Source organism: Paroedura picta, chromosome 1, assembly GCF_049243985.1.
Source record: "Paroedura picta isolate Pp20150507F chromosome 1, Ppicta_v3.0, whole genome shotgun sequence".
Classification (NCBI taxonomy): Eukaryota; Metazoa; Chordata; class Lepidosauria; order Squamata; family Gekkonidae; genus Paroedura; species Paroedura picta.
This window is the reverse complement of record NC_135369.1, coordinates 274,989-302,389: the sequence shown is the minus strand read 5'-3', so window position 1 is coordinate 302,389 and position 27,401 is coordinate 274,989. Positions and strand designations below refer to the sequence as shown.

At 59.1% G+C, this 27,401-nt stretch overlaps 2 protein-coding genes across 2 annotated transcripts in view; one reads left to right on the top strand and one right to left on the bottom strand.

Annotated features, from left to right (window-relative positions):
• Positions 1–22,311, bottom strand: part of LOC143827918 (sodium/potassium-transporting ATPase subunit alpha-2-like) — a 24,711-nt gene extending 2,400 nt beyond the window's left edge. The window contains exons 1-9 of the mRNA XM_077317987.1: positions 22,109–22,311; positions 13,944–14,048; positions 13,424–13,483; positions 11,536–11,739; positions 8,358–8,471; positions 4,063–4,197; positions 1,937–2,054; positions 1,223–1,491; positions 6–157 (exon numbers count right to left, since the gene is read on the bottom strand). Of these exons, the coding sequence (XP_077174102.1) occupies positions 6–157; positions 1,223–1,491; positions 1,937–2,054; positions 4,063–4,197; positions 8,358–8,471; positions 11,536–11,739; positions 13,424–13,483; positions 13,944–14,048; positions 22,109–22,120 (1,169 nt within the window). The 5' untranslated portion in view covers positions 22,121–22,311. The remainder of the gene's footprint in view (positions 1–5; positions 158–1,222; positions 1,492–1,936; positions 2,055–4,062; positions 4,198–8,357; positions 8,472–11,535; positions 11,740–13,423; positions 13,484–13,943; positions 14,049–22,108) is intronic.
• Positions 1–27,401, top strand: part of LOC143827844 (immunoglobulin superfamily member 8-like) — a 166,467-nt gene that overhangs the window by 110,913 nt on the left and 28,153 nt on the right. The gene's annotated exons all lie outside the window — the stretch shown is intronic.

Below are 27,401 nucleotides of genomic sequence, written 5' to 3'. Positions count from 1 at the left end.
CGAACCACATGTGGGCCACGGTCATGCGGTTCTGGGTGAGGGTGCCCGTCTTGTCGGAGCAGATGGTGGAGGTGGAGCCCAGGGTCTCCACCGCCTCCAAGTTCTTCACCAGGCAGTTCTTGCGGGCCATGCGCTTGGCAGTCAGCGTCAGACACACCTGGGGGTGGAGGAGGAGGAGGAGGAATAGGGCTGGCAGGCCACCCGGGAGGGACCGGTGCCCTGCCCCCCTGCCAAGGAGCTGAGAGTGACACCCGGGAGCCCCCTTCGCCCCTCCACGGCCCAAAGAACCAAGGGAGGCTGAGGGCAGAACGATGCCCAGCGACCTGGCGAGCAGAGTCAGGATTTGAGCCCGGGCCTCCTTGGGCTTTTAGCCCACTCTGTCTGCTTCCGGCAGTCATCTTGGGCAGATGAAGAAGGCCGACAGGCAGGAGATCCTCTGAGAGGATTATAGAATGATTGACACAGAGAGATTTCCCCCCCTCTCCTAAAATTACAGATCTCAGCGACATCATCCACATCCTCCGAGGACGCTGATGGTCAGCAGGTTGTGGACAAAAGGAAATACTCCTTTATACAGAGAGGTTAAGGTGAAATCTGTTGCCAGAGGGGGCAGTGATGGCCACAGGAGCAGAGAACATATGGAGAAGGGGTCTTTCAGTGGCCCCCAACCAGGGCGACTGAGCGGGACCTCCAGGGTTCTGGGCACTAATCTTATGAACCCCAGGAGAAAACCTCGGAGAAAGGCCCTGGTGTTGGCCAGTCACAGTCTTCAGGGTCCCCAATTAAGGCATCCCAAGAAACACAAAGTTTTGTGGTGCCTTCAAATACCAGGAATTCTGCCCCACTCCAAAAGACAGGGGCCTGTGGATGGGGGGCAGAAGGATGCCAGGAGGACGGCCATGAGAATGAGGGTGGGGAAACGGGCCTGCAGACCAGGATGCTGCCAGTTCTGCTCCTCCCGGGCACCGCCTGCCTCTGTGCCAGCCTGCCTGTGGCCCATGGGATGCCAACCCAGCCTCCCAACTGGTGCCACGAGAGGCTGCTTCATTTTGGATGCAAGAGAGGAGGGGCTGGGAGAGGAGGAGCCCCAGGCCCGCCGGACGCTCACGTTCAGTGTGGCGGGGAAGCCTTGCCCCAGCCAGAGCAGGGGGCCTCTGGGGATCAGGGCCAGAAGGGCCACCCTAGCGGCAAGGGGTCCCCCCCCACCCCCGGGGCCCGTTACCGTGACGGTGGCCAGGAGCCCTTCGGGGACGTTGGCCACAATGATGCCGATGAGGAAGATGACGGCCTCCAGCCAGGTGTAGCCCAGGATGAGGGAGAGGATGAAGAAGGACATGCCCAGGAAGACGGCCACCCCGGTGATGATGCGGATGAAGTGCTCGATCTCCATGGCGATGGGCGTCTGGCCCACCTCCAGCCCCGAGGCCAGCGAGGCGATGCGCCCCATCACCGTCCGGTCCCCCGTGGAGATGACGATGCCGCGAGCCGTGCCTGTGGGGGGCAGGGAGGGAGGGAAGAGGCTCCCCTCTGAGCTGCAAAGCTACCAGCACCCCAGAGCCACACGGCGCCTCACAACTGGGGATGCCAGCTCCCGGCCGGGGAATGCCTGCGATTTGGGGTGGAGCCTCAGGAGGGCGGGGCTAGGGGAGAGGAGGGGCTTTGACGGAGGATAATGCTACAGCGTTCACTCCCTGGCGGAACTGGATCCCCAGCAGAGCTCAACCTGTCTCCTGCTGCTGCCCCAAGAGCAGGCTCCTCTCGTGGTGGGAGGGTTGCCAGAGAGCGGCACCTGCACCTCCAGGATGGAGGTGCTATGCAAAGCCCTCCAGGGGGGACCCGGTGGGCTCCTCCGCTCGGCTCTCCTCCTGGAACTGGGGCCTGGGAAGTGAGGAGGGCCTGGCCCAGCACAGCCAGCCTGCCCCCCCCACCTGCTCACCTTCAACGCAATTGGTGGAGAAGAAGCAGATGTTTCGGGTCTCCAGCGGGTTCTCGTGGGTGAACTCTGGGGAGCGGGTCTGGGGCTCCGACTCGCCTGTCAAGGAGGAATTGTCCACCTGCCCCAAACAGCAGGGGACTTTTAGTTATTATTATTTTTGTAAAGTATTATTTAATTTTTAGACCGCCCTTCTCCAAACAGGTCTCAGGGCGGGTTCAACATAAACAGTTAAAACACCATAAAATCCCCATAAAAACCCCAATTAACATCAACAACAAGTCACATAACATATAGTGGCGGTGGTCACAATTCTGATCTTAGTTACCTGACTTCCCCCCAAGTTGGTGGGGAGAATAATATTCAGAAGAGGGTGGCACCAATACAATAGATCTAACAATGATCTCGATGTTGGAGATCTCAATATTGGAGGGGATCCTCTGATGGATTAGTGGGAGAACTGCCCTGGCCTCAACCATATGCCTGGCGGAAGAGCTCCGTCTTGCAGGCCCTGCAGAAAGCTGGTAGATCCCGCAGGGCCCTTAGCTCTTCTGGGAGCTCGTTCCACCAGGTCGGGGCCAGGACTGAAAAGGCCCTGGCCCGGGCCGAGGCCAGGCGAACATCCCATGGGCCCGGGACATACCCGCAGAGCGGAGTGCCCTGCGGGGGGCATAAGCAACCAAGTGGTCCCGCAGGTAGACGGGACCCAGGCCGCGTATAGCCTTAAAGGTCAATACCAACACCTTGAATCTGATTCGGAAACAGACTGGTAACCAGTGCAGATGACGAAGCACCGGCTGAATGTGGGCCCTCAAAGGTGTTCTAGTGAGGACCCCGGCAGCCGCATTTTGGACCAGTTAACTTTTAGTTAACACAAGCGGCAGGATGAGAGCCAGGAAGCTCTCTCTCTCTCTCAGGAATAGGACAGCAGAAGCCTGAGGCAAAGCTTCACTTGCTACTCCTTTGCTTCCTCCTTACATCTGCCCTCTCCTGACCCCTGCGCCATTGTCTGAGGAAGAGTGCCTGCACAGGACAGCTCACGCCCTGGATAAATCTTTGCAGTGCCTGAGGGGACTCAAATTTGTTATTCTTTACCTGTGTAAAAAAGCCCCTGAATATTATTTATTAGGTTTCTAAACCAACATCCCAGCAACCTGGCTCAGGGCAATGTCCATCCTATTAGGGGCACCCTAATAACCACCATAAAACAATCAACAGTTGATTCGGTTCAGCATAGTTTGCAGGGGGCCCAGGGCTCTCGTGGTTCTATGATTCCTGATTCTATGATTATTCCTGAGCTCCTCTGGAAAGGCAGGAGCCACGCCGGAGAAGCCACGGTCGATTTTGCCCACTGGTAGGCTGGCACCTGCTCAGGCGGCCCAAGCTGTTATGGCAGAGCATGGGGGAGGGGCCGTGCCACAAATCTGAGGGACGGAGGCCAGGAAGGGCTGGCACTTGAACCTGGGAGCAATGGGGACACTCATGGAGGGAGTGCAGAGAGGGAATTCACCTCCCATTCCATCCCAGTAGCAATGAGCAATTCCCTGGGTCTGCAAGGAGGGGCCACAAGAGACAAAGACTGGCACCTCCCTTCCTGCCCACCCACTCGCCATCTTCTGTTCATAGAATCAGCCTCTCCATCAGATGGCTCTCCAGCCTCTGTTTAAAAATCTCCAGAGATGGAGAACCCTCCACCTCCCGAGGAAGCCTGTTCCACTGAGGAACCGCTCTGACTGTCAGGAACTTCTTCCGGAGGTTTTTCTTTTGAATGGATTTCAACCCATTGTTTCTGGGGCAACAGAAAACAACTCTGCTCCATCTTCTCTAGGACAGCCCCTCAAGTAGTTGAAGATGGTAATTGTGTCCCCTCTCAGTCGCCTTCTCTCCCGGCTAAACAGACCCGGCTCCCTCATCCTTTCCTCGTCCGAACCCCTCCCCACCTCCCCCAGTCTCCAAGGTATTTAGTCTCATGCAATTGTGTCGTTCTCTGAGCAGGTACTTTGGGGGGATCGATCCCACCAGCGTCAATTTGTGTTTCCATTCTTCCGCAGTTGAATAGTGCATGGAGGATCCAGAAACCGTCCTCTGTTGTCAAAGCAGGACGGATCCGGCCTTCCTCCCCCGCTCACCTTGCAGCCGTGGGAGGAGATGATCCGCAGGTCAGCGGGGACTCGATCCCCCCCTTTCACCTCCACCAGGTCTCCCACCACCACGTTCTCCGCATTGATCTGGACCTTCTCGCCTTCGCGGATGACCAGGGCTTGCTGTGGACAGAGGGACATTGGTCAGGCTCCAGGCAGGGGAGAGGCAAAAGCGACCCCTCCCTCCCTCCCTCCCTCAGCCAGCCACACCCCCCCCAGCAAAAGTGGGGGAGAGAAGTCCATGAGGCAGCTTTACCCCCCCCCATCAGTCTTTCTACCCCCGGCTTGCATCTCTGACTCCACAGGACTGAACCAGCCAGAGCCGGACGGGGCTTTCGACCTGGACCAGCAACTTGCAAAACCCTCGGAGAAGGAAAGGGCCCCCAGCAGGCAACAAAGACTCCCTCACCCACTCCCATCACTAGACTCGGAGAAATCCATGGCCCACCTGGCCCCTACAAGAAGAACATTTCATGTCCCACTTTTCAGTGCCCAGGGAGGTGGGGCTGAGAGAGCTCTAATAGAACTGCTCAGTGAGAACAGCTTTATCAGGGCTGTGATGAGGTCACAGATTTGACTTAATGTCAGACGTTGAAAGAACTCACAACTAGCTTCTTAATAATAAGAAAGCTTTATTGAGGAGCTCTACAAACATCTAGACTGGCGAAGTCAAATCTGGCTTGAGGGCAGATTTGCTTCTTCTTATCAATACAATTCTCCCGCCCAAAACTTGAAAGTTCCCAAGGGAGGGGAGAGGGAGAGAAGAGACACTTGCAATTAAAAACAGTGATACATTCTCATGGCCTTGACTGTCTTCCACGGTTGATAGTGAAACCAGGCCCAGCCGAGAGGCCCCAGCAAGAGATAATGGATACAATAACATACATTTCACTTTCTACTTGTTAGCATGATTACAGGACCTGGAGCAACCAGGCACCAAGCAATATAACTGTCATGGAAGAACTCAGGCTAATTTATGGCAGGGTTTCTAACAATCCTGACACTGGCTGCATGTGGAGGAGGACCGGGGAATCGAACCCGGCTTGCTGGATGAGAAGCTGCCGCTCTTAGCTCCACACCAGGCTGGTATCTGGGTCACCCAAAGGGGCCCCCAGTGGGGAGCATCAGCTGGACTCCTGCACACTCCTCACTGGGGCCTTGTCACCAGCCCCTGTCTGCGTCCAAGAGGAGAGGGGCGGTGAAGCCCCTCTTCTCCCGCTGCTCCCCCTCCCAGAGGGGCACTGTGGACGGAGCATTCGAACTCCTGCCTGACAGTCAGGCTGCCGCACCTGCCCCGCCCCTTCCTGTGAAGAGCTTCCGGATGCCCCGGGGATCCTCCCCAAAATCCCCCCATGGGGTGCTGAAGCCACGTCTGATTGATGGCTTCTCTGGACGGAGTCCCAGCCTCTCACTGCCCAGGGCCAGAGGGGGTGCCCTCCGTGCCGGGCTCCAGTCACTTTGGGATGACCCCCCGACCCCCGGCCCAGACAGGCACCCCCTCCTCTTCCAGGGCTTGTTTGCCCAATCTGGATGCAGAGGGGATGCCGGCCTCGCTCTTGGGCTGCCCTGGGCCCCTTGGCGTCTGCCTTGATGGAAGAACTGAGCCCCACTCAGTGGGGGGCTGGGATGGGGCTGAGACTGCTCTACACCGTGTGCAGTGGGGGCTCTTACGACACCCTGCTCCACGGAAGCCCCTCCCCTTCCCAGGGCTCGCCCCCAAATCGCCAGGGAACCCCCAACCCTCAGCTCCTGACCTCCCTGCTGGACGTTCCTCTGAGCTCATTTTGAAATATTTTTGTATTTTTAAGACCTTTGTGTTGCCCCTGGGAATTCCATGAATTTAGAACAGAGCCAGTGGGATGGTGATCATTCAAGGGGACAATTGCCAACACCCCCCCCCAATCTGGAAATGGGCAGTGTCCGAAACAGCCCAGGGAGACTCTGAGCGTGAGGGATCTGCGGCTCAGAGTCAGGACTGCCACTGCCCTGTCTGGGCATCCCTCTGGCCTGGGCGGGGCAGCGCTGTGCAAGAACACGGACATCGGCTGCCCCCAACCAGTGCCTGGCTGGCTGGAGCCTATTGTTGGGTGAGAACAGGAGAAGCCCCCCCGGGAAGCAGCCCCCCTGTCTTCGGGCTAGAATTCCACATGACACCCCAATGAAGTCTGGACAGAGAGGCAAGGCTATTTCTGGGTTTGCCCCCCTTCACCATGATTTCCCCCAAGCCTGGTTTGATATGTTTTTGTGGCGTTCTCTTCAAAAGGGCCCAAGCTGCTACCCCCCCCCCACAAACACACACCAGAAGGTCTTTGAGGGACTTTCAAAAACCGACTAGAAGCCTACAGCTTTCCACTCATCTCTTGCAACAGTTAGCTCCTTCACCGCTTGCTAGCTTGCTTTTTTGATGTAGGCCTCAAAGAAGAGTTGGTTCTTATATGCCACTTTTCTCTACCCGAAAGAGGCTCAAAGCGGCTTCCATTCGCCTTCCCTTTCCTCTCCCCACAACAGACACCCTGTGAGGGAGGGGAGGCTGAGAGAGCCCTGAGATTACTGAGGAAGAAGAAGAGTTGGTTCTTATATGCCGCTTTTCTCTACCCGAAGGAGTCTTAAAGCAGCTTCCAGTCGCCTTCCCTTTCCTCTCCCCACAACAGATACCCTGTGAGGGAGGGGAGGCTGAGAGAGCCCTGAGATTACTGAAGAAGAAGAGTTGGTTCTTATATGCCGCTTTTCTCTACCCGAAGGAGGCTCAAAGCGGCTTCCATTCGCCTTCCCTTTCCTCTCCCCACAACAGACACTCTGTGAGGGAGGGGAGGCTGAGAGAGCCCTGAGATCACTGAAGAAGAAGAAGAGTTGGTTCTTATATGCCGCTTTTCTCTACCCGAAAGAGGCTCAAAGCGGCTTCCATTCGCCTTCCCTTTCCTCTCCCCACAACAGACACCCTGTGAGGGAGGGGAGGCTGAGAGAGCCCTGATATTAGGGAAGAAGAAGAGTTGGTTCTTATATGCCGCTTTTCTCTACCCGAAGGAGGCTCAAAGCGGCTTCGATTCGCCTTCCCTTTCCTCTCCCCACAACAGACACCCTGTGAGGGAGGGGAGGCTGAGAGAGCCCTGAGATTACTGAAGAAAAAGAAGAGTTGGTTCTTAGATGCCGCTTTTCTCTACCCGAAGGAGGCTTAAAGCGGCTTCCAGTCGCCTTCCCATTCCTCTCCCCACAACAGACACCCTGTGGGGTGGGTGAGGCTGAGAGAGCGCTGATATCACTGCTCAGTCAGAACAGTTTTATCAGTGCCGTGGTGTCCAAGGTCACCCAGCTGGCTGCATGTGGGGGAGTGCAGAATCGAACCTGGCATTCCAGATTAGAAGTCCGCAGTCCTAACCACTACACCAAACTGGCTCTCAAAGGGGCCAAGGTGCTGCCTGCACATGTCTTCTCGTGACTTTGCCACCCAAAAGGCCGGTACCTTAAAGGGAGTTCAGAGGTGGCTGCAGGTGCCCTGTCTCGGCAGGGAATATTCTGACCCTACGTCTCAAGTACTGTTCTGTGCATTGTACATAGTTCTCTTTGCCTCTCTTCTGGCACAAGTCGGCAGAGGCGCCTTCTCGAATCTGGCGGCATCAGGCAGATTCACCCCCCCCCCCCGCCCACCCCGGCAGCTGGCCCTCCTCCACGTGCTTCAGAAGGTGGGGTTGAGGGCAGACCCCCTTTGCTCTTTTGCTTGGGAGATCTGAGGAGAGCGGGCTAGCCTGGGCTGCTGTGCTACAGAGGCTGTTATGACGCCACGAAGACCCCCATGGCAGGAACAAGGAGCGACCCCTGCAGGAGAACCCTGCCATGGAGCCCGATGACCTACTTCCGCTCTCTGCCACCAGAGGGCACTGCGGCCCCCGGTCCCCTATGCACTCCCCCCCCCACCACCCCGCCTTTGTTTTGCATCTTCCCACTGGCTGCTGCTGCAGATGTTCCACGGGTGCAGCGAGGCCCTGGGTGGCTCCCTCGCGCATGCATGCTTCTTGTGCCACTATAGAGTCTGGTGCTTCCACTTGCTACTCATGTGCTTCGCAGGAATTAATTATTATTAATTGCCACGAAGGGCTCATGACCTTCTTTCTCCCGGCTTCTTAACCGTCTTCTGGAGTGGTCTGCCAGGCAGAAGTTCAGCCGGCAGGCAGGAGAGGCAGCCTCGTGCGGCAGTGGTCAGACAGGGCAGCTGGTGCCTCCAAAGGGACCCCCAAGCCCCCTCCCCATCTGCTCCCTGGTCCCAGAGCCTTCCGCCCCCCCCCTACCTGAGGAACCATGTTTTTGAAGGAGTCCATGATCTTGGAGCTCTTGGCCTCTTGGTAGTAGGAGAAACAGCCGGTCACAATGACGACGGCGGCCAGCACCACGCCCAGGTACAGCTGGGGAGAGAAAGCGGACAGCGCTGAGGCCGCGGCTGAGGGAGGCCGTCACGCCCCTCCCCCCGTTAGGCTTCAACTTGGTCTCTTAGAATCAAAGGCTCCCAGAGTCCGAAGGGACCCCCAGAGTCATCTAGTCCAACCCTCTCCAGAGTGCAGGAAATTCACAACCACCTGCCCACCCAGTGACCCCATTCCATGCCCAGGTGACCCCCACCCCTCGGAAGAACTCCTCTCCAGCTAGGGCCGCAAACCACCCGGTGGGGCCTGGAGGGTTTCCTGAATTCCTTTGCTTAAAGTGTTTTTTGGGAGGGGTTAAGTAAATTAAACAGAACGACAGGAGGGCTGTCCCCGGTTGGACGATAGGAATGGAGAGCAAGTGGGTTTATGTACTATTATAGGCACTATTACTAAGGGAATGGTGGGTTTTATGGTTCTTATTCTTTGACCGTGTAAACTGCCGTGAGCCCTGGTGGGAATCGGCCGTGTATATATTTACGTACAAACAAACAAGCAAACAAACAAAGTTTCCGTGGAGCAAAGGGCGGCTTCAGAGGGCAAACTCTCCAGTGGCCCCCAGGCTCAATTCCTTGGTGAAAGACCAGGGGCCTTTTTGCACGGCTTCAAAATCGCACAATGGTTGCCAATTGGAAACGCTATTGATTTGGCTTAACGCACGACGTCGTAGACAATCTGCCACACACCTGAAACCAATCTGCAAAAAGCGCTTCGTTGTAGCGCTTTCAGGGGAATCCCAAAAAGTGGATTCACCCTCCGGAAAGCGATACACTCCTGCAACCAATCTGCAACACTAGCGAAAAAGACCTGTGCATTAACATTGTTGCGGTTTCTTCAAAGTCCCTCCTCCTGAGCCTGTCCTCCAAACTTCCGGCGAAGCGATCGCCATTTTTTTTTCTCCGAGCGAGCGGGGATAAACGCACCAGCGAGCCTCTTTCTGTTTAGAGGCTTCCCTGGCTTCAGTCCTTCACCTTTAGTCACTAAGCACAAACCACAGAAAAGCCTGTTTGCTGATGTATTTTCCCATTAATTTTTACACATTAATTCAGCCGAAAATCGGGCCCATGAGAGGGGGGGGGGGGATTTTTTTTTTTCACTCGAGGCAGCGTGGCAACGATCATACGATCAAACAACAGCTCAAACACACCAGGCAGCTGTATGGGTCTCTCCGCAACGAATCTACCCAGATTCGTTGCAATGGGTCTGTTTTTTTTTTAAAAAAAGCTTTCTTAAAGGGAAAGGGGCTGTTTGGGAGCATGCTAACGGCTGCCCATTGGCTGCTTGACGGCCAGGGACGGGACGAGCTTGGAAATAGCGCTTCCTTTCTAGCGATTTCTGCCGAGACCGGAAGCCTGTGGGAAACGCTAAAAAACGCAACTGATTCCACTACAAAGGCAGGTATGCATAACGACGAATTCCACTATTTTAAATGGCGATTTTTCATTCAGTGACCAATTTGCAACAAAGATCCCCGTGCAAAAAGGCCCCAGGATTTTCCTTGGGGGCCTGTCTTAGAGAGGCCCCGTTTCTGCTTGGCTGCGGCTACTGTGAGGGCCTCCTCTGCCCGCAGGCACCAGCTGGGGCCGCCAGCCATGCCCTTCCTCCTGTGATGCCCTCGCGCTGCTCCCTGGCAGAGCCTGGAGGCGAAAATGCAGGCCTGACCTTCTGGGGCATTTCTGGGCCTCCTGCCCCGCAAGGCTCCTGCAGCACATTTCCACGGGGGCGGGGGGGGGCGGGGGGGGAGGCTTCTCTCTCTTAAAGGGACAGGAGGGCCGTTGGGCAGAGAGGAAGGGGTGCCGGCCCGCCCCACGCAGCGGATGCAGGGGGAGGCCGAGAGCACCAGGCCGTGGAGGGGCAGACGGCTCTTCCGACATTCTTGTGTCCGGCCCTGAATCGGCCCAGCTGAACGGTCTTTTCTGGCGGCTGCAGCTGCGGTGACAGGATCCGGCTCAGGTTACGGCAGCCCTCGCTTACATAAGCGAGGTGGGCTATTTTGGAGCCGGATACGAGACTCCTCCTTCGCCCGCCCAATGAGACAGGGGAACCCCCTGGAGCTCTTCTCCTCACCCCAAAGGACACAGGCAAGCCTCTCCCGAGGGACTGAGCCGCAGGTGAGGGCCTTGGAAGGACGGGGAGCTGGACGGGGGGGGGAGGTCCAGCCTTCATGCTGCACCCCACTCCCCCCCCCGCCTCCGCCATCCATTCCCCACCCAGCAGCCGGGGCCAATGCAGCTCAAACACACAGCACCCCCCCCCACACACACACACACCAAGTGCAAGCAGGTACGGGTGGCACCTCTGTCCTTTCACCATGGGGGCGGGGGGCATCCCCTCTCCCTTTTTGAGTGAATCCCTCCCCCAGGACAACTTGCTTGTCCTCCTGGGATCTTGGCCAAAGGGCAGGCCTAGCAGAAGGGGGGGGGGCACCAAGGTTTGCCTGCAGGTGATGTTTGGCCAAGGATCTGTGAGCCCTCTTGGGGTGGCCCGGTCTGGCTCCTCAGGGACCCCTCAGCCTTCCTCTCTGAGGAAGGGGTCTCTGGCACTGGAGTGCTCCCTAAGGTGCGATGGGACTTGAACCCAGCTCTTCTGCTGCAGACTCTCTGGAAACTGTCTTTTAAACATTTTTAAACAGAGGCTGGAGGGCCATATGATGGACAGGCTGATTCTGTGAAGGTTCAAGGGGGTGGCAGGTGACAGTGGATGAGCGAGAGGGTTGTGAGTGTCCTGCATAGTGCAGGGGGGTGGACTAGATGACCCAGGAGGTCCCTTCCAACTCTATTGTTCTATGATTTGGGGATAAAATGCTCTCTCCCAGCTTTTAACTGGGGATGTCAAGCCTGGGTTCTTCCATGGAGCCATGGCCCCTCCCTGGTGCCCCCCCCCGAACTGCAGCCAGTGGATTGACCCTGGGATCCAGGCCTCCATGTGGCCTTCCTGCCAGAGCAGAAAGGGTCCCCAGCCCCCCAGCCCCGGTCGATCTCAGGCAGGAGGGCTGGGGGAGCAGGAGGGCTGGGGGAGCAGGAGGGCTGGGGGACGTCCCCCCACTCACGTTGTCGTTGGCCGGCTCATCCTCCATCACGGCCTGGATGCTGTACGCCAGGAAGCAGAGGATGGCCCCGATCCACAGCAGGATGGAGAAGCCCCCAAAGAGCTGCCGGCAAAACTTGACCCACTCGGGCGTGGTGGGGGGCGGTGTCAAGGCGTTGGGGCCGTCGTGGGCCAGGATCTCCGCCGCACGGGTGTTGGTCAAGCCCTGCCGGGGGAAGAGTGGAGGGGCGGAGGGAGGGAAGGGGCGGAGGGGAAGCATCCCTGAGGCAGCGGAACGGACGGCAGCCCAGCCGAGGAGGCACCTTCTGGGGCTGCCCCACTCCAAGGGAGCCCACCCACAGAGCCATCGCCCTCCCAGGAAACAGCCCCACTGGATCCCCGGTGCAGAGCCGTTGAGCAGCCAGCTGTGCGGCTCTGGCCTTCTGCCACGGAGGGACTGCTGGAGGGTCACCAACCTCCAGGCAGGAGCTGGAGAATGCCCACAATTCCCACTGGTGTCCGGGCTGCAGAGCTCAGTTCCCCTGGAGAACGTGGCCACTTGGAAGTTGGGGACCCTGGCCTTAGACCCCACGGAGGCCTGGCCCCTCCCCAAGCCCTGCCGGGCCCCAACCTGCAGATGGGTCCCAACCTGGAGCTGGAAACCCTGATGGGGGGCGGGCTCCTTTTCAGTTCCTGTTCACTAAGGAGGAACTCCCCTCCTTGGCGGGACAGCTCAGGTAGCAAGACCAAAGGCAGAACAGGCTTTGAGGCCCCCGAAGCCCCTTTGAGACCCACCAAGGTTTATGCAAGGCGTGAGCATTCATGTGCAGGCACCCGTCCTCAGACCATGGGCCAGGGGTGATCAGAGGACATGCGTAAGGAAAGAGTAAATTAGGAGAGAGTATTATGAGGAGGAGGAGGAGGAGGAGGAGGACGATGTTATCCGTTCAGTCGTGTCTGGCCCTCTGAGATTCTATAGGAACCTTTTCGCCACACGAGAGTATTATGCTGTTTACTAATGTCCTGCTTGCTCTCCTCCTCCTAACGGTCCTCTGATCATTCCGATGTCATTGTCTGAGAGATGTCCAAGGCTGGTCTTAGAGGTGACCTTGGACTCGACCTCCCATTCTGGAACACTCTTTGCTGAGGCCGGGGGAAAGCCTGCCTGGGGGGGGGGGCAGCCAAAGCAGCTCACGGACCCTGTGGCAGCGATCCTCCCGCGAGGATCTGGGCCCCTCCTCCTCCTCCTCCTCCTCCCGGGCAGCAGCATGAGAGCGCCTTGGGTGGCCCTGCCTCAGGGACCGCCGGCGTCCTTGGAGCGTTCAGCTGCACCTGCTTCTGCCAGAGCCCGGCCTTGGTGGGTCCCTGCCAGCCCAACAAAGGGGGGGGGGAGACAGTCGCAGCCCCCTCCCCCAAAGGACTCAGCATTGCTTCTGGAGACACGAGGGAGGGGCCACTCTGGCCATGAACGCCTTTCCCCGGTCTCCTCCTCGGGCTGCACATTGATCCTTCCTTCTGCCCGGCTCACCTGTGCCATTAGGGATAGATTACTGTAATGTGCTGTACGCGGGCTGCCCTGGAGGGCGACTCCCCAGCCTGAGCCAAAGGCAAAAGCAGCCTTGAGGCAAGGAGAGTTCTTTGTGAGCCGGAAGGGCCTCCTCGTCTTTGGGTGCCTCCTCAGGCCCGCTCAGGGGCCGTCCTCAAGTGGGGCTTGGTGCTCACACGAGCTCTCCCCATAAGCACCCTTTGCCCTGGCCAGAGGCTCTTCCCTCCCTTGCCAAACGGCTCTGGCCCCACAGCAGCTTCTCCCCGGCTGCTCAGCTTGGCCCTTGGGGCTGAGACTGGCACGGGGAGCTCCAGCCGTGAAGGGCAGAGGGAGGGGGCACAGGGCAGGCGGAGTCCGGACTTACCTTCGAGAGATCCACCTGGTATTTCCGGCTGATTTCATCCAGAGACAGTTTGTGGTCATCCTGCAGGGGAGAGAGAAGAGGCACAGGCCGTGAGTCCAACTGGCACAGAGCTGAATGACCCGGCACTGGATGAGGGTTGCCAGCCTCCAGGGAGTGGCTGGAGACCTCCTGGAATGACATCTCATCTCCAGGTGATGGAGATCAGCTGCCCAGGATAAAACGGCCGCTGTTCCAGAGGGCAGAGTATGGCATGAGACCCCCCTATCCTCCCCAAGCCCACCCCCCGGCCCCACCCCAAAGTCTCCTGGGATTTCCTGTTCTCCAAGGGTTCACCTGGCAAGCCGGATGGGGGTGGTGGGGGTCAAGGCCTCTTGCTGGCCCTTGATCCCTGAGATGTCCCCAGACCCAATCGAGGGATGGGGCCATGGGGTTGGGTCCCTCCCCTGGGGATGGGGAGCAGGGTGAGGTTGTGCTCCCAGGGAGGGGTCCCCCACCCCCCATCCCGACCAGCCCTGCTCACCAGGTTGACCTCCTTCTTGAGTTCATCCAGCTCCTTCTCCTTCTGCTTCTTCTTGCCCCCGCCATTTTCCGCAGTGGCCCCAGGGGGGGAAGACTCACGGCCCATCTGGCAGGAGGGGAGCGGAGGAGAGGGGAGGGGTCAGGCGGGTGGGCGGGGCAAAGCCAAGTGCTCCCTGGCCCCAGACAGGCTGGGGCTGAGCAGAGCGACACGGGCAGGAACTCAGGGCTGCCTCGTCTCCTCTTGTCTCAGGGGCCGCTGGACTCCCGCCTGGTTCGGCTGCCACTAACTGGGAATTTCCCCCAGATCAGGACAAGATACTTGGCTGGCTGAAGAGGGGAGCAAACTCTGGCCTTGCAGTGGCAGAAGCAGCTGGGGGGCGGGAGGGAGTCAGTCCACCCCGTGTGCTGCCGCTACGCATAGTGTTCACAAACACTCCTCTGGAAGCACGGTGGGAGGGCTTGACACGTGACGTGGCCACTCTTCCAGGGTTATCGCTGGCTGTGCAGCTGGGGGTGGGCAGGGGGTGCCTGCTCCCCCCTCTCCTTTCTGCAGGCCTCATCCTGTCCACGGGCAGCTCGGTTTGAGCCCAGGAGCTCCTGAGAGGCCAACAGGAGTTTCCAGCCAGGAGCCCTTGAGAGGTAGAGCTCCCCCCGCCGGACCCCCTGCCAAGGACACTCCGAGGCCTGTCTCCCCCCCCCCCCCCCCGTGCCCCCTGGCCTTGGAGAGAAACTCACAGGACGGAGCGGCGGCACCTCTTGGGCAAAGCACTTTGGTGCCCTCCGGACTTGCGGGCCGGGCAGGCTCCAGTGCTGAGCAGAGGGAACCCCCTGGGGGGCTGCCACCCCTGCCCTCCCCTGCCCTCCCCTGCCTCAGAAGGGGGAGCCTGCCTGCCTGCCTGCCTGCCTGGCAGGGCACCGGCTGCCCCTTTCCCCTGGCCACAAGGAGGGCCTTCTTTGGCAATCTGGGCACGTCTGGCAGCGAGGGAACCCAAAGTGCTGCAGAAGAATCCCGGACTGAGGGGCTGGCTCAGCCGCACTGTCCCCGTCTATTCAGACCGCTGCCTTTTAAGCCGGGCAGAAAGGAAGCTCTGTTCTTGCTCAGGACCCGCCAGCAGCAGAGGACACACACACACACACACACACACACACTTCCCTCCAACCCTGCTTCTCAGACCATGGGCCAGGGGACCTCATGGGGCATCTAGTCCAACCCCCTGCACTATGCAGGACACACACAACCTTCTCGCTCTTCCACTGTCACCTGCCACCCCTTGAGCCTTCACAGAATCAGCCTCTCTGTCAGATGGAGATCCAGCCTCTGCTTAAAAACCTCCAAAGATGGAGAACCCACCACCTCCCGAGGAAGCCTGTTCCACTGAGGAACCGCTCTGACTGTCAGGGACTTCTTCCGGATGTTTAGACGGAATTTCTATTGAATTAATTCCATCCCATTGGATCTGGTCTGTCCCTCGGGGGCAAGAGAGAACAATTCTGATCCATCCTCTACATGGCAGCCTTTTAAATACTTGAAGATGGTTCTCAGATCCCCTCTCAGTCGTCTCCTCTCCAGGCTAAACAAAGCTCCCCCAACCTTTCCTCCTACGTCTTGGTCTCCAAACCCCTCACCATCTTTGTTGCTCTCCCCTGGACACGCTCCAGTTTGTCTACATCCCTCTTTAACTGGGGAGCCCAAAACTAACACAGGACTCCAAGTGAGGCCGAACCAGAGCAGAGTAAAGCGGTACCATCACCTCCCGTGATCTGGACACGATACTCCATTTGATACAGCCCAAAATCCCATTTGCCTTTTTAGCCACCAAGTCACACTGCTGACTCATGTTCAATGTATGGTCTACTAAGACTCCTAGATCCTTTTCGCACATGCTACTGCCAAGACAAGTATCCCCCATCCTATACTGGTGTATTTGGTTTTTCTTACCTAAATGCAGAACTTTATTTGTCCATTTGTCCCTATTAAACTTCATTTCTGTCTTTTGCTACCCCTCCCAGTTTTGTATCGTCTGCAAATTTAATAAGTATCCCTCTAATCCAGGGGTAGTCAAACTGCGGCCCTCCAGATGTCCATGGACTACAATTCCCAGGAGCCCCTGCCAGCATTCGCTGGCAGGGGCTCCTGGGAATTGTAGTCCATAGACATCTGGAGGGCCGCAGTTTGACTACCCCTGCTCTAATCCTTCATCCAAATTATTTATAAATATATGTTGAACAACAGAGGCCCCAGGACAGATCCTTGGGGAACTCCACTTGTCACTCTTCTCCAAGAAGATGCTGAACCATTAACAAGTACCCTCTGGGGACGATTTGTCAACCAGTTATTGATCCACCTGACAGAATTAGGAGAATAAGGAACAAATCTGGAGAACATGGCCTCGTACCCCACTGAACCCCCTCCCCGGACCCCCTCCCAAACTCCAGGAATTTCCCAAGTGCGTAGTGGCTTCTGCTGCCGGGGGGGGGGGTGCTCCTCTCACATGAACTCTGCCAACCGGCACTGGCACCTCCTGTGCCCACCCCCAAGAACCAGCCCTCTGGCCGCCGAACTGGAGGGGGGACAAATTCACACATGATTCCCAAGGCCTGTGCCCCCCTCCCCAATAAACTGACCCCACAGCCTTCTTGGGAGTTCCTCTGCCCTGCAGATAAGAGCCTGGGGGGCTGCCCATGGGTTTTGGCTGGGCAAACGGACACCGGCCAAGAGCCCCCCCCCCCAGCACCCTGGGGCCTTCATACACGGACAGTCCCAAACACATGCATGGGGGGGGGTGCTTCTAGGAGGGGTGGGGAGGCCAAAGCCACCTCTCCCAAATCACCCCCTGTCTCCTCCCCCCCCCCGTCCCAGCAGGCATGAGTCACCAGGAGAGGGGGCCGGGTCTTTCTCGAGAGGCCTTGCTCCCTTGTGGCCTGGCCTAGGCAGGGAGGGGTGGACAGGAAGTGGAGGACAGGAGAAGCATGAAGCCGCCCCCCCCATGCCAGTCCTCATAAAACCTGAGCTGTTTTTTCTCTTCTAATTATACACAAAGGGGGGGGGAGGATGAGGTGGTGGGTGGCATTTTGGCCTGGGGCTCCTTTGTCCTGGGCTGAGCTGAGTGCCTTGCAGAGGGAGGTCATGCTGACGGTGCGTTGGTGGGGCTGAGGGTGCTCAAGTGCTTCCGGGGCGTCCACGTGGAGACTTGCTGTGCTGCCCCCCTTCTCTCCCTGCCTCCCCACGGGGTCTTGGCTCGCTGTTCTTGGCAAGGGGGCCTTTCCCACGCAAGGACCGGCTCTTTTTATATTCTGCTCTGAAAGAAACATCTGCTTCTGTCCCCTGGGGAAAGGGCCCAGGAGCAGAGGCCACGCCCAGTCCGGCCCAGCCCAGCCCCTGCAAGACCCTCCTCGGACACCAGCCCACACAGCTCCATCTGAGCCCAGAAGCACCACAGAGAGCAAGCAGAGTTTCGGGCCTCCTATCAAGCTGTCCGACCACAGACCGGCTAGACCCTGCAGGCAGCCTCCCAAGTCACCCCAGCTCAGAATGGCCAGCCCCAGAGGCCCCCGGAGCAGTTTGGGGGCACATATGTCCCCTGGAAAGCCCACTCAACCCACCCCCACGGCCACTCTTGGAGCCATGCAGGCACTCTGCTGGAGATCCCAGACTTCCTTCCCAGCGGGGAGGGAACCACACAGTCTCTGCTCCGCCGAAGGCTAGTCAGAGAGAGAAGCCTGCTCAGCTGCTTGGGCCCATGGACGCCCCCCCCCCTGCGGTTCCCAGGCAGAAAGGGTCAGGAGGGCATTCCTCTAAAGTAGAGCAGGAAGGAAGGAACAGCCGAGGATCATGGCCCACTGCAGGCCTCACTGGTGGGATTGTAAGAATAGCCCTGCAGGAGCAGACCAGGGAGGGTCCCTCCAGTCCAGCCTCCCGTCTCAACCCAGGGGCCTTCCCTGATTTTGCCTTGTTGCACTGGGATGCAGAGGTTTAGTGCCTCTGAATATGGAGGCTTTCCTCCGTTGTGTCTCCCCACTTCCCAGTTTTGCTTGTTCCCTTTGCCCTGCTTCTCGGAGGCCTTGGCAGTCTGAGTGGCCTGCAGAACAATCCACTGTGCTTCTCAGTGACCAAGGAGGCCCACCAATGAAGTAACAACTTAAAAGAAATCAAAAGAAAGCTCAGAAGACCCTCAGAAGAGCCCTGCTGGGTCAGGCCAGGGAGGGTCCCTCCAGTCCAGCCTCCCGTCTCCCCCAGGGGCCAGCCAGTTCCTCTGCAGGGCCAGCCACAGGGCAGAGAGGCCGAGGCCTTCCCCTGAGAAGACCCTCAGAAGAGCCCTGCTGGGTCAGGCCAGGGAGGGTCCCTCCAGTCCAGCCTCCCGTCTCCCCCAGGGGCCAGCCAGTTCCTCTGCAGGGCCAGCCACAGGGCAGAGAGGCCGAGGCCTTCCCCTGAGAAGACCCTCGGAAGAGCCCTGCTGGGTCAGGCCAGGGAGGGTCCCTCCAGTCCAGCCTCCCGTCTCTCACAGGGGCCAGCCAGTTCCTCTGCAGGGCCAGCCACAGGGCAGAGAGGCCGAGGCCTTCCCCTGAGAAGACCCTCAGAAGAGCCCTGCTGGGCCAGGCCAGGGAGGGCCCATCCAGTCCAGCCTCCCGTCTCACCCAGGAGCCAGCCAGTTCCTCTGCAGGGCCAGCCACAGGGCAGAGAGGCCGAGGCCTTCCCCTGACAAGACCCTCAGAAGAGCCCTGCTGGGTCAGGCCAGGGAGGGTCCATCCAGTCCAGCCTTCCGCCTCACCCAGGGGCCAGCCAGTTCCTCTGCAGGGCCAGCCACAGGGCAGAGAGGCCGAGGCCTTCCCCTGAAAAGACCCTCAGGAGAGCCCTGTTGGGTCAGGCCACGGAGGGTCCCTCCAGTCCAGCCTCCCGTCTCACCCAGGGGCCAGCCAGTTCCTCTGCAGGGCCAGCCACAGGGCAGAGAGGCCGAGGCCTTCCCCTGAGAAGACCCTCAGGAGAGCCCTGTTGGGTCAGGCCACGGAGGGTCCCTCCAGTCCAGCCTCCCGTCTCACCCAGGGGCCAGCCAGTTTCTCTGCAGGGCCAGCCACAGGGCAGAGAGGCTGAGGCCTTCCCCTGAGAAGACCCTCAGAAGAGCCCTGCTGGGCCAGGCCAGGGAGGGCCCATCCAGTCCAGCCTCCCGTCTCACCCAGGAGCCAGCCAGTTCCTCTGCAGGGCCAGCCACAGGGCAGAGAGGCCGAGGCCTTCCCCTGAGAAGACCCTCAGGAGAGCCCTGCTGGGTCAGGCCAGGGAGGGTCCCTCCAGTCCAGCCTCCCGTCTCACCCAGGGGCCAGCCAGTTCCTCTGCAGGGCCAGCCACAGGGCAGAGAGGCCGAGGCCTTCCCCTGAGAAGACCCTCAGGAGAGCCCTGCTGGGTCAGGCCAGGGAGGGTCCCTCCAGTCCAGCCTCCCGCCTCACCCAGGGGCCAGCCAGTTCCTCTGCAGGGCCAGCCACAGGGCAGAGAGGCCGAGGCCTTCCCCTGAGAAGACCCTCAGAAGAGCCCTGCTGAGTCAGGCCAGGGAGGGTCCCTCCAGTCCAGCCTCCCGTCTCACCCAGGGGCCAGCCAGTTCCTCTGCAGGGCCGGCCACAGGGCAGAGAGGCCGAGGCCTTCCCCCGATAAGACCCTCAGAAGAGCCCTGCTGAGTCAGGCCAGGGAGGGTCCCTCCAGTCCAGCCTCCCGTCTCACCCAGGGGCCAGCCAGTTCCTCTGCAGGGCCAGCTACAGGGCAGAGGGGCCGAGGCTTTCCCTGATGTTGCCTTGTTGCACTGGGATGCAGAGGTTTAGTGCCTCTGAATGTGGAGGCTTTCCTCCGTTGTGTCTCCCCTCTTCCCAGTTTTGCTTGTTCCCTTTGCCCTGCTTCTTGGAGGCCTTGGCAGTCTGAGTGGCCTGCAGAACAATCCACTGTGCTTCTCAGTGACCAAGGAGGCCCACCAATGAAGTAACAACTTAAAAGAAATCAAAAGAAAGCTCAGAAGACCCTCAGAAGAGCCCTGCTGGGTCAGGCCAGGGAGGGTCCCTCCAGTCCAGCCTCCCGTCTCCCACAGGGGCCAGCCAGTTCCTCTGCAGGGCCAGCCACAGGGCAGAGAGGCCGAGGCCTTCCCCTGAGAAGACCCTCAGAAGAGCCCTGCTGGGTCAGGCCAGGGAGGGTCCCTCCAGTCCAGCCTCCCGTCTCACCCAGGGGCCAGCCAGTTCCTCTGCAGGGCCAGCCACAGGGCAGAGGGGCCGAGGCCTTCCCTGATGTTGCCTTGTTGCACTGGGATGCAGAGGTTTAGTGCCTCTGAATGTGGAGGCTTTCCTCCGTTGTGTCTCCCCTCTTCCCAGTTTTGCTTGTTCCCTTTGCCCTGCTTCTTGGAGGCCTTGGCAGTCTGAGTGGCCTGCAGAACAATCCACTGTGCTTCTCAGTGACCAAGGAGGCCCACCAATGAAGTAACAACTTAAAAGAAATCAAAAGAAAGCTCAGAAGACCCTCAGAAGAGCCCTGCTGGGTCAGGCCAGGGAGGGTCCCTCCAGTCCAGCCTCCCGTCTCCCACAGGGGCCAGCCAGTTCCTCTGCAGGGCCAGCCACAGGGCAGAGAGGCCGAGGCCTTCCCCTGAGAAGACCCTCAGAAGAGCCCTGCTGGGTCAGGCCAGGGAGGGTCCCTCCAGTCCAGCCTCCCGTCTCACCCAGGGGCCAGCCAGTTCCTCTGCAGGGCCAGCCACAGGGCAGAGGGGCCGAGGCCTTCCCTGATGTTGCCTTGTTGCACTGGGATGCAGAGGTTTAGTGCCTCTGAATGTGGAGGCTTTCCTCCGTTGTGTCTCCCCTCTTCCCAGTTTTGCTTGTTCCCTTTGCCCTGCTTCTTGGAGGCCTTGGCAGTCTGAGTGGCCTGCAGAACAATCCACTGTGCTTCTCAGTGACCAAGGAGGCCCACCAATGAAGTAACAACTTAAAAGAAATCAAAAGAAAGCTCATACACCAACCCTGCTGAGTAGGTGAGGCTGAGGGTGTGTGCCTGACCCAAGGGTGATGGGGGGGGGTCCGTGGTTTCTGCCCCCCCCTTTTGGGCATCTGGGGTCTGCCCATGGGCAACCGTAGGCTGGTCTCCTCCTGTTGAGCTGAGTGCTGGAGAGAAACCCCATTCCTTCCCTGCGGGACAGAACGCTTTGTTCCTTTGGACAGCAACCAGGTGCTTGCGGGGGGGGGGGCAGAGGGGGCGGGGGAGGAGAGGCTCCCCACCCTGAGCCGCCAGCAGAGGGGACCAGAAAGAGACCTCTGACTGCCCCTCTTCTTGGGGGTGGCAAGCAAGGGCTGCGGTGCCCTTTGGCTCTCAACTCCGGGGTCCTGAACACCCCCCTCCCCAGACCTCGCCCTCCCCTTTCTCTCTTGCCCAGACCACCAACGGCGGCAGGTTCCCCGAGGCCGCGGCTGGGGAGGGCCAATCCGGACGGTACAATCCCCGCAAAGCTCCCTCCGGATGGCCCTCTTTCCCTCGGCTCTGACGGCCCTTGGAAATAAAGAAACATCTTCTGGAGATGCACACGGGACAGGAATCTGGACTCTGAATGCCTGGGGGGGGGGTTGACCCCCAGAATCAGGGCAGGCCCCATCGAGGTCCGTCTGGGGCCTCAGGCAAAGAGAGGTCTTTCCCGCCCTCAGCCCTCCCTGGACCCGGGATGCCAAGCAGAGCCTCTTCTGCGGAGCCCCCCTCAGAGCGGCCTTCTGTGGGTCAGCCCCTCGGCCCATCCGGCCAGGCATCGCCTACTCAGGCGGGCAGCCGCTCTCCGAAACATTGGCCCACATCCTGCGCCCCTGAGCCGGAGAGCGGGAGGCCAGGCTGGGTGCGCTGCACCTGTTGGGCTTCCTGCCGAGGAGTGCTAAGGACCCCGCCCCAGGAGGAGCCCAGGCAGGTGTCCCTTCGGCTTCCGCCCAACTTGAGACGAGGGATGACGGCAGCCCCCCCCCCCCCCCGGCCGGTCCTGCCGGGGCTTCTGCGGCTGGACGGGGGACCTGCCAGCTGGCAGCGCTACCGGGCGGCGAAGCTGCCCCGTCCGCCCCGTCCCGTCCCGTCCCGTCCCGTCCCGTCCCGTCCCGTCCCGCCGCCCGCCCCCGCCGCGAGGATCTCCTCCTCCCCCGCCCCAAGGCCTTCCTCCCCCGGCGGGGCGGACTCACCCCTTTGCCCATCGCGGCGGCGGGAGACGGCGGCGGGAGACGGCGGCGGGAGACGGCGGGAGACGGAGGCACGGACCAAGTGGCGCCCCCTGGCCGAGCCCTCCCCGCAGCGCCGGGCCCGGGACCCTTCGGCCGGGCGGCGGGCCGGCTTTAAATAGCCTGCGCCTCCGCTCCGCTCCTTCTCTGGGCAGGAACACTTGTTGAAACCCGAGCCGGAGGGCAGCGCGCCGAGCCCGCCCCGCCCCAGCCCCAGCCCCAGCGGCGACCAACACGCCCACCCCGCGGGGCCGCCGAGCCCGCCCCTCAGCCCCCCCCCCTCCAGGGCCCCCGGTCTCCCCCCCTCCCCAGGCTAAGGAAAAGGGGGAGGCATAAGAACATCCGGGCAGCCCTCGGGTAGGACCCTAGAGGCCATCTAGTCCAACCCACCAACCCAGCACTCTGCCCCACACAGTGGCCCAAACCGGTCCACCAGCAGGGCCAGACGTCCTCCTAAGCATCCCTGCTCCAGACAGAGGGTCCCCTCTGCACTCAGGGGCCCCTGCGGCCTCTGTCTTTCCAGCCCCCTCCGGAATTTGCCACCCATTCCTGTGGCAGAGAATTCCAATTGGGTGAAGAAGGACTCATTTGGGTCTGTTCTAAGCCGACTGCCTTCTTTACTCCTTGGAGGGCCCAAGTTCTTGCATTGCGAGAAAGGGAAAGAAGAATCTCCTAGGCGTAATTCTGTAAACTTTTGTCAGGTGACCCTGCAGCCGTCCCCCTCCCAGCCAGAAAGCCCTGCCTTCTCCCACCCTTCTTCTTCACCGGATCCTTCTGGTTGCTCTTCTGCACCTTTTGCAATGCCGGGAAGCCTTTGGGCTCCACAACTGGAGAGGGAGGTAGACAAGCTGGAGCGTGTCCAGAGGAGGGCTGCGAAGATGGGGAGGGCTTTGGGGACCAAGTTGTACGAGGAAAGGCTGGGGGAGCTGGGTCTGTAATAGGATAACCATCATCAAAATCCCCCTGCTCAGAGAGTCAGCTCTGGCCATGAGGACCTGGGCTCCTGCTGCCCAAATCTCTTGGTCATTTGATTTGGGTTTGGGGAGGCAGATTCCCTCCCGTCAGGGGTCCACTGTGTCTCTGGATCCAAAGGAGCGTTTCCCGGCCTCAGAGTCACACTTGGGCAGGGTCTTGCCCCTGAAGCTCCCTGTCCTGCCTGGGTCGGTCCAGTCCTCCACCTTCCCACCCCAGCTGGAACCAGAACCCCCCTCTCCTCTGTCTCCCTTTCCCCCTTGAGCCTTCCCCTCAGGCTCCCTCCCCTCCCCACCCTCTGGAGCTCAGCCCTCCTGGAAGGAACAGGCAGCTTCACTCTCTGCCCTCGCCTCCCATCACTTTCAGGGGCCCCTGCATGGCCAGGAGGGGGCAGGGAAGACCCTTTCTGGCTCAAGGCTCCAGAGAGCACCTGCCAGTTGGGGGGACCAGGGGAGAGGGGCTGTGGCTCAGGGCTGGAGCAGCCGACTGGTCAAGCCCCACCCCAGCTGGCATCTTCAGCCAAAAGGGAGGGGACGCCTGGTGGAGTCCAGAGCAGTGGCCTTGAGGGACCTGCGTCAGTCATGGGCAGCTTTGTGCGTGTCCCGCCCCCAACTCTCGACGCAACCCCCAGGCCAGAGTTGCCCCCGCATGGCTGCCCCTCCTCCCTAGGGCCACCTGCCCCCCAGCCCTACCTTCTTGGGGTGAGGGGAGGGCCAAGCCTGGCGCCGCGGAGGGCCTGACATCGCTCCCCTGGCCTGGGCCAGCAGGTAGCATGTGGCACTCCACCCGCTGATGGGGGCTCTGGGGGAAGGGCAGGCTCCCGGGCACCGCAGAGGTCAAGGGGGCAGCTGGTGGCAGCAGAGGACAGCCCAGGAGGCTCCCCATTCATGGAGGACTTCAGAAATGGGAAGGAAGGAGAGGCCACACTCCGCTCCCAGCAACCACTGTCCGTCTCCTAGCAACCCCGGCTCTGCCCCTCACCATCTCTTAGCAACCCCGCCTCCTCTCCCAGCTCCACTCCCTCCACTGCTGTGGCCACACCCCAGGCAATGGAGGCCATTACCCCAGGACCGTTTCTGGAATGCCCCCTGGCTGGCAGGCAGGATCCCTTTCTGGGGTGCGACCTCTGGGCTGGAAAGGTCATGGAGATTTGGGGGGAGGGCCTGGGGAGGGAAGAGCCTCAGCAGCGTGTAAGGCCAGCAGGCCCACCCAGCAGAGCAGGCCTCTTCTCCAGAAGAACTGGTCAGCCTGAAGATCAGGTAAATGCCAAGACCCTTCCAGGCGCCACCTGGAAGTTGGCAATGCTGCCAGTTTCAAAACAGTCAGGGCCTACTCACGTCCCCCAGCTGGAAACCAGGGCCTCGTTTCCTAGCAACCCACGGCCTCCTGCCTCTATAATCCCTCCTGCCTGTTTTCATGATTCCCCCCCCCTGGCAAGGTGTCGAGGCCAAAGTGTGTAGACCTGACTTGTCGTCTCGAGAGGTCTGCGGCCTACCTGGTGCACGCATCAAGGACGGGACAGAACGGCTGGACAGGCTCATCAAGCCCACGGATCATGACCCCTTCCTCCTCATCCAAGTAGGAACAAATAATACTGCCCAGCAGAGCATGGAACATATTAAGGAAGACTTTGTGGATCTGGGGGGAAAGGTGAAAGACCTGGGAGCTCAGGTTGTGTTTTCATTAGTCCTTCCTGTCAGTGGCCGAGGCATAGGAAGACAGAGAAAAATCATGCAAGCAAATGACTGGCTACGTCAACGGTGTCGACGGGAACGGTTTGGATTTCTGGATCATGGTCAACAATGTCAATATGAGGGGCTGTTATCAGGAGACGGCTTGCACCTTACAAGGGACGGAAAAAGTATTTTTGGGAGAACCCTTACACACCTGGTAAAGAGGGCTTTAAACTAGATCCAAAGGGGGCGTGAGACGTAAATTCAGAACTTGGTGTGAAGGCAAGATCTGAAGATTAGAAGATTGCAAATCTACAGGGAATCTTACATAAGCAGGGAACTACTAGCATACAAGGAAGTTCAATAACCAAAACCACGAGGCACACAAAGGATGGATTATGATGTCTCTACACTGATGCACAGAGTATGGGAAACAAGCAAGAGGAACTAGTAGTTGTAATAGAGGAAGGGGGCTATGACCTAGTATTTAAAAGGCTGCCATATAGAGGATGGAGCAGAGTTGTTCTCTCTTGCCCCAGAGGGACGGACCAGAACCAATACGATGAAATTAATTCAAAAGAAATTCCGTCTAAACACCAGGAAGAAGTTCCTGGCAGTCAGAGCAGTTTCTCAGTGGAACAGGCTTCCTCGGGAGGTGGTGGGTTCTCCATCTATGGAGATTTTCATAGAATCATAGAATCATAGAGTTGGAAGGGGCCATACAGGCCATCTAGTCCAACCCCCTGCTCAACGCAGGATCAGCCCTAAGCATCCTAAAGCATCCAAGAAAAGTGTGTATCCAACCTTTGCTTGAAGACTGCCAGTCTTCAAACAGAGGCTGGAGAGCCATCTGACGGAGAGGCTGATTCTGTGAAGGCTCAAGGGGGTGGCAGGAGACAGGGGATGAGCAAGAGGGTTGTGAGTGTACTGCATTCTGAACGGGGTTGGACTAGATGACCCAGGAGATACCTTCCAACTCTATGATTCTAGGATTCTATGATTCTATCCTTCATGCTTATTATGCAATATCGGCAAGGCCATAATAACAGCGCAACTAAAAATAACGTGCCGTGTCATCAGCATATTCCTTCAAGTTTGACAAATCCTCCACTCAGAACGTCCAACTCTATGATTCTAGGATTCTATGATTCTAATAGGAATCACAGAAACTTGGTGGGATAAAACTCACAATGGGAATAGTAGAATGGAGGGGTGCAATCTATTCAAAAGGGACAGACAGGGAAAGAAGGGGGGTGGTGTACCAATTATACTTATGAAGAAACAGCAAGAAATACTAAACATAACAAAAAAGGCTTCTGTAGTTATATTCCAAGCAAGAAAAAGAATAGGGACATCGTAGGACCTCGAAATACAGCGGGCGCTAGCGGGGCTCGGGAGTCTTGCGGGCCGGCTCTCCAGATGTGGTGGGCCAGGGGCCAGACCCAAGGGCGCGCGCGGGGCCACGTGTGAGCCGGAGCCATCTCGTCCTGGGACCCCTCCCAGTGGCGTGGCCTACCTGGGCCTGTGGTGGCGAGTCAGTCAATGGAGGTGGTGGAGCTGGAGGTGAGGCCGCTGTCGATGGGCCGGTTGTTTGGCGGCGGGCAGGACCGGCGGCACGGTCAGTGGTGGCGCGGCCTGCGGCTCCGGAAGTGGTCCCTGAGCCTCCTCCGGCGGGCGGCCCGCCGGGCGATGTGGGGCAGCGGCCGAGCGGGTCTGTGTGCGAGCGGGGCGGGCACCTCCGCCACGGCCGTGTCCTCCAGCGCCGGGTGGCGTCGCGGCCCGCTCCCAGGTGTGCGGGCCGGGGGTGAGGTGTTCAGCAGGCGGTCGCGGCTGGAGGCAGCGCTGACAACACGGCCGCTACTGCCGGCCCATCCTGGGCGTGTGGCGAGGCGGCGACCTGTCGTCTCCCGGGCGAGGCAGGTAATGGCAGCTGGCTGAATGCGGGAGAAAAGGAAGGGGGGAGGATTGGGTGGCGCGAAGCGCGCGGCTAGCAATTAGTCCCTAGCCGCAATTGGTCCCGCCGGACTGACAATCGATTGCGCCTGCAGATTGGGCCCTCCGATTGTCAGTCCGGGGGAAGGGGCCTATCGGCATCCTTCCTCATCCCAGACAGGGCCCGCCCTTGGGGCCCTTACTGCTTTATTTAATCCGCTCTGCTAGGAGTAGTTAAAGATGATGAAGAGAAGGCTGAACTGCTTAACTCCTATTTCTCCTCAGTCTTCTCTTGTGAGGGAAATAGTGATCAATGTGGCAAAAACATATCACAACGGGGGATGGGAATGGTGGCCTAGGATCACTGTGGAGGCAATCCATAAACACCTAGTTTCTTTAAAGGAAACAAAGTCTTCTGGGCCAGTCCTTGAGCAGGATTTATCTATCAGAACATCATGGGGAACCTTATCAAAAGCTTTACTAAAATCCAAGTAAATGACATCAACCGAATTTCCACGATCCAGCAAGCCTGTTACTTGGTCAAAAAAGGAAACCAGGTTGGTCTGGCAGGACCTGTTGGAGACAAATCCATGCTGACTTCCTTGGATCACCAAATTGTCCTCCAGATGTTTGCAGATCGCTCCCTTTAATATCTGCTCCATTATCTTCCCCACAACAGA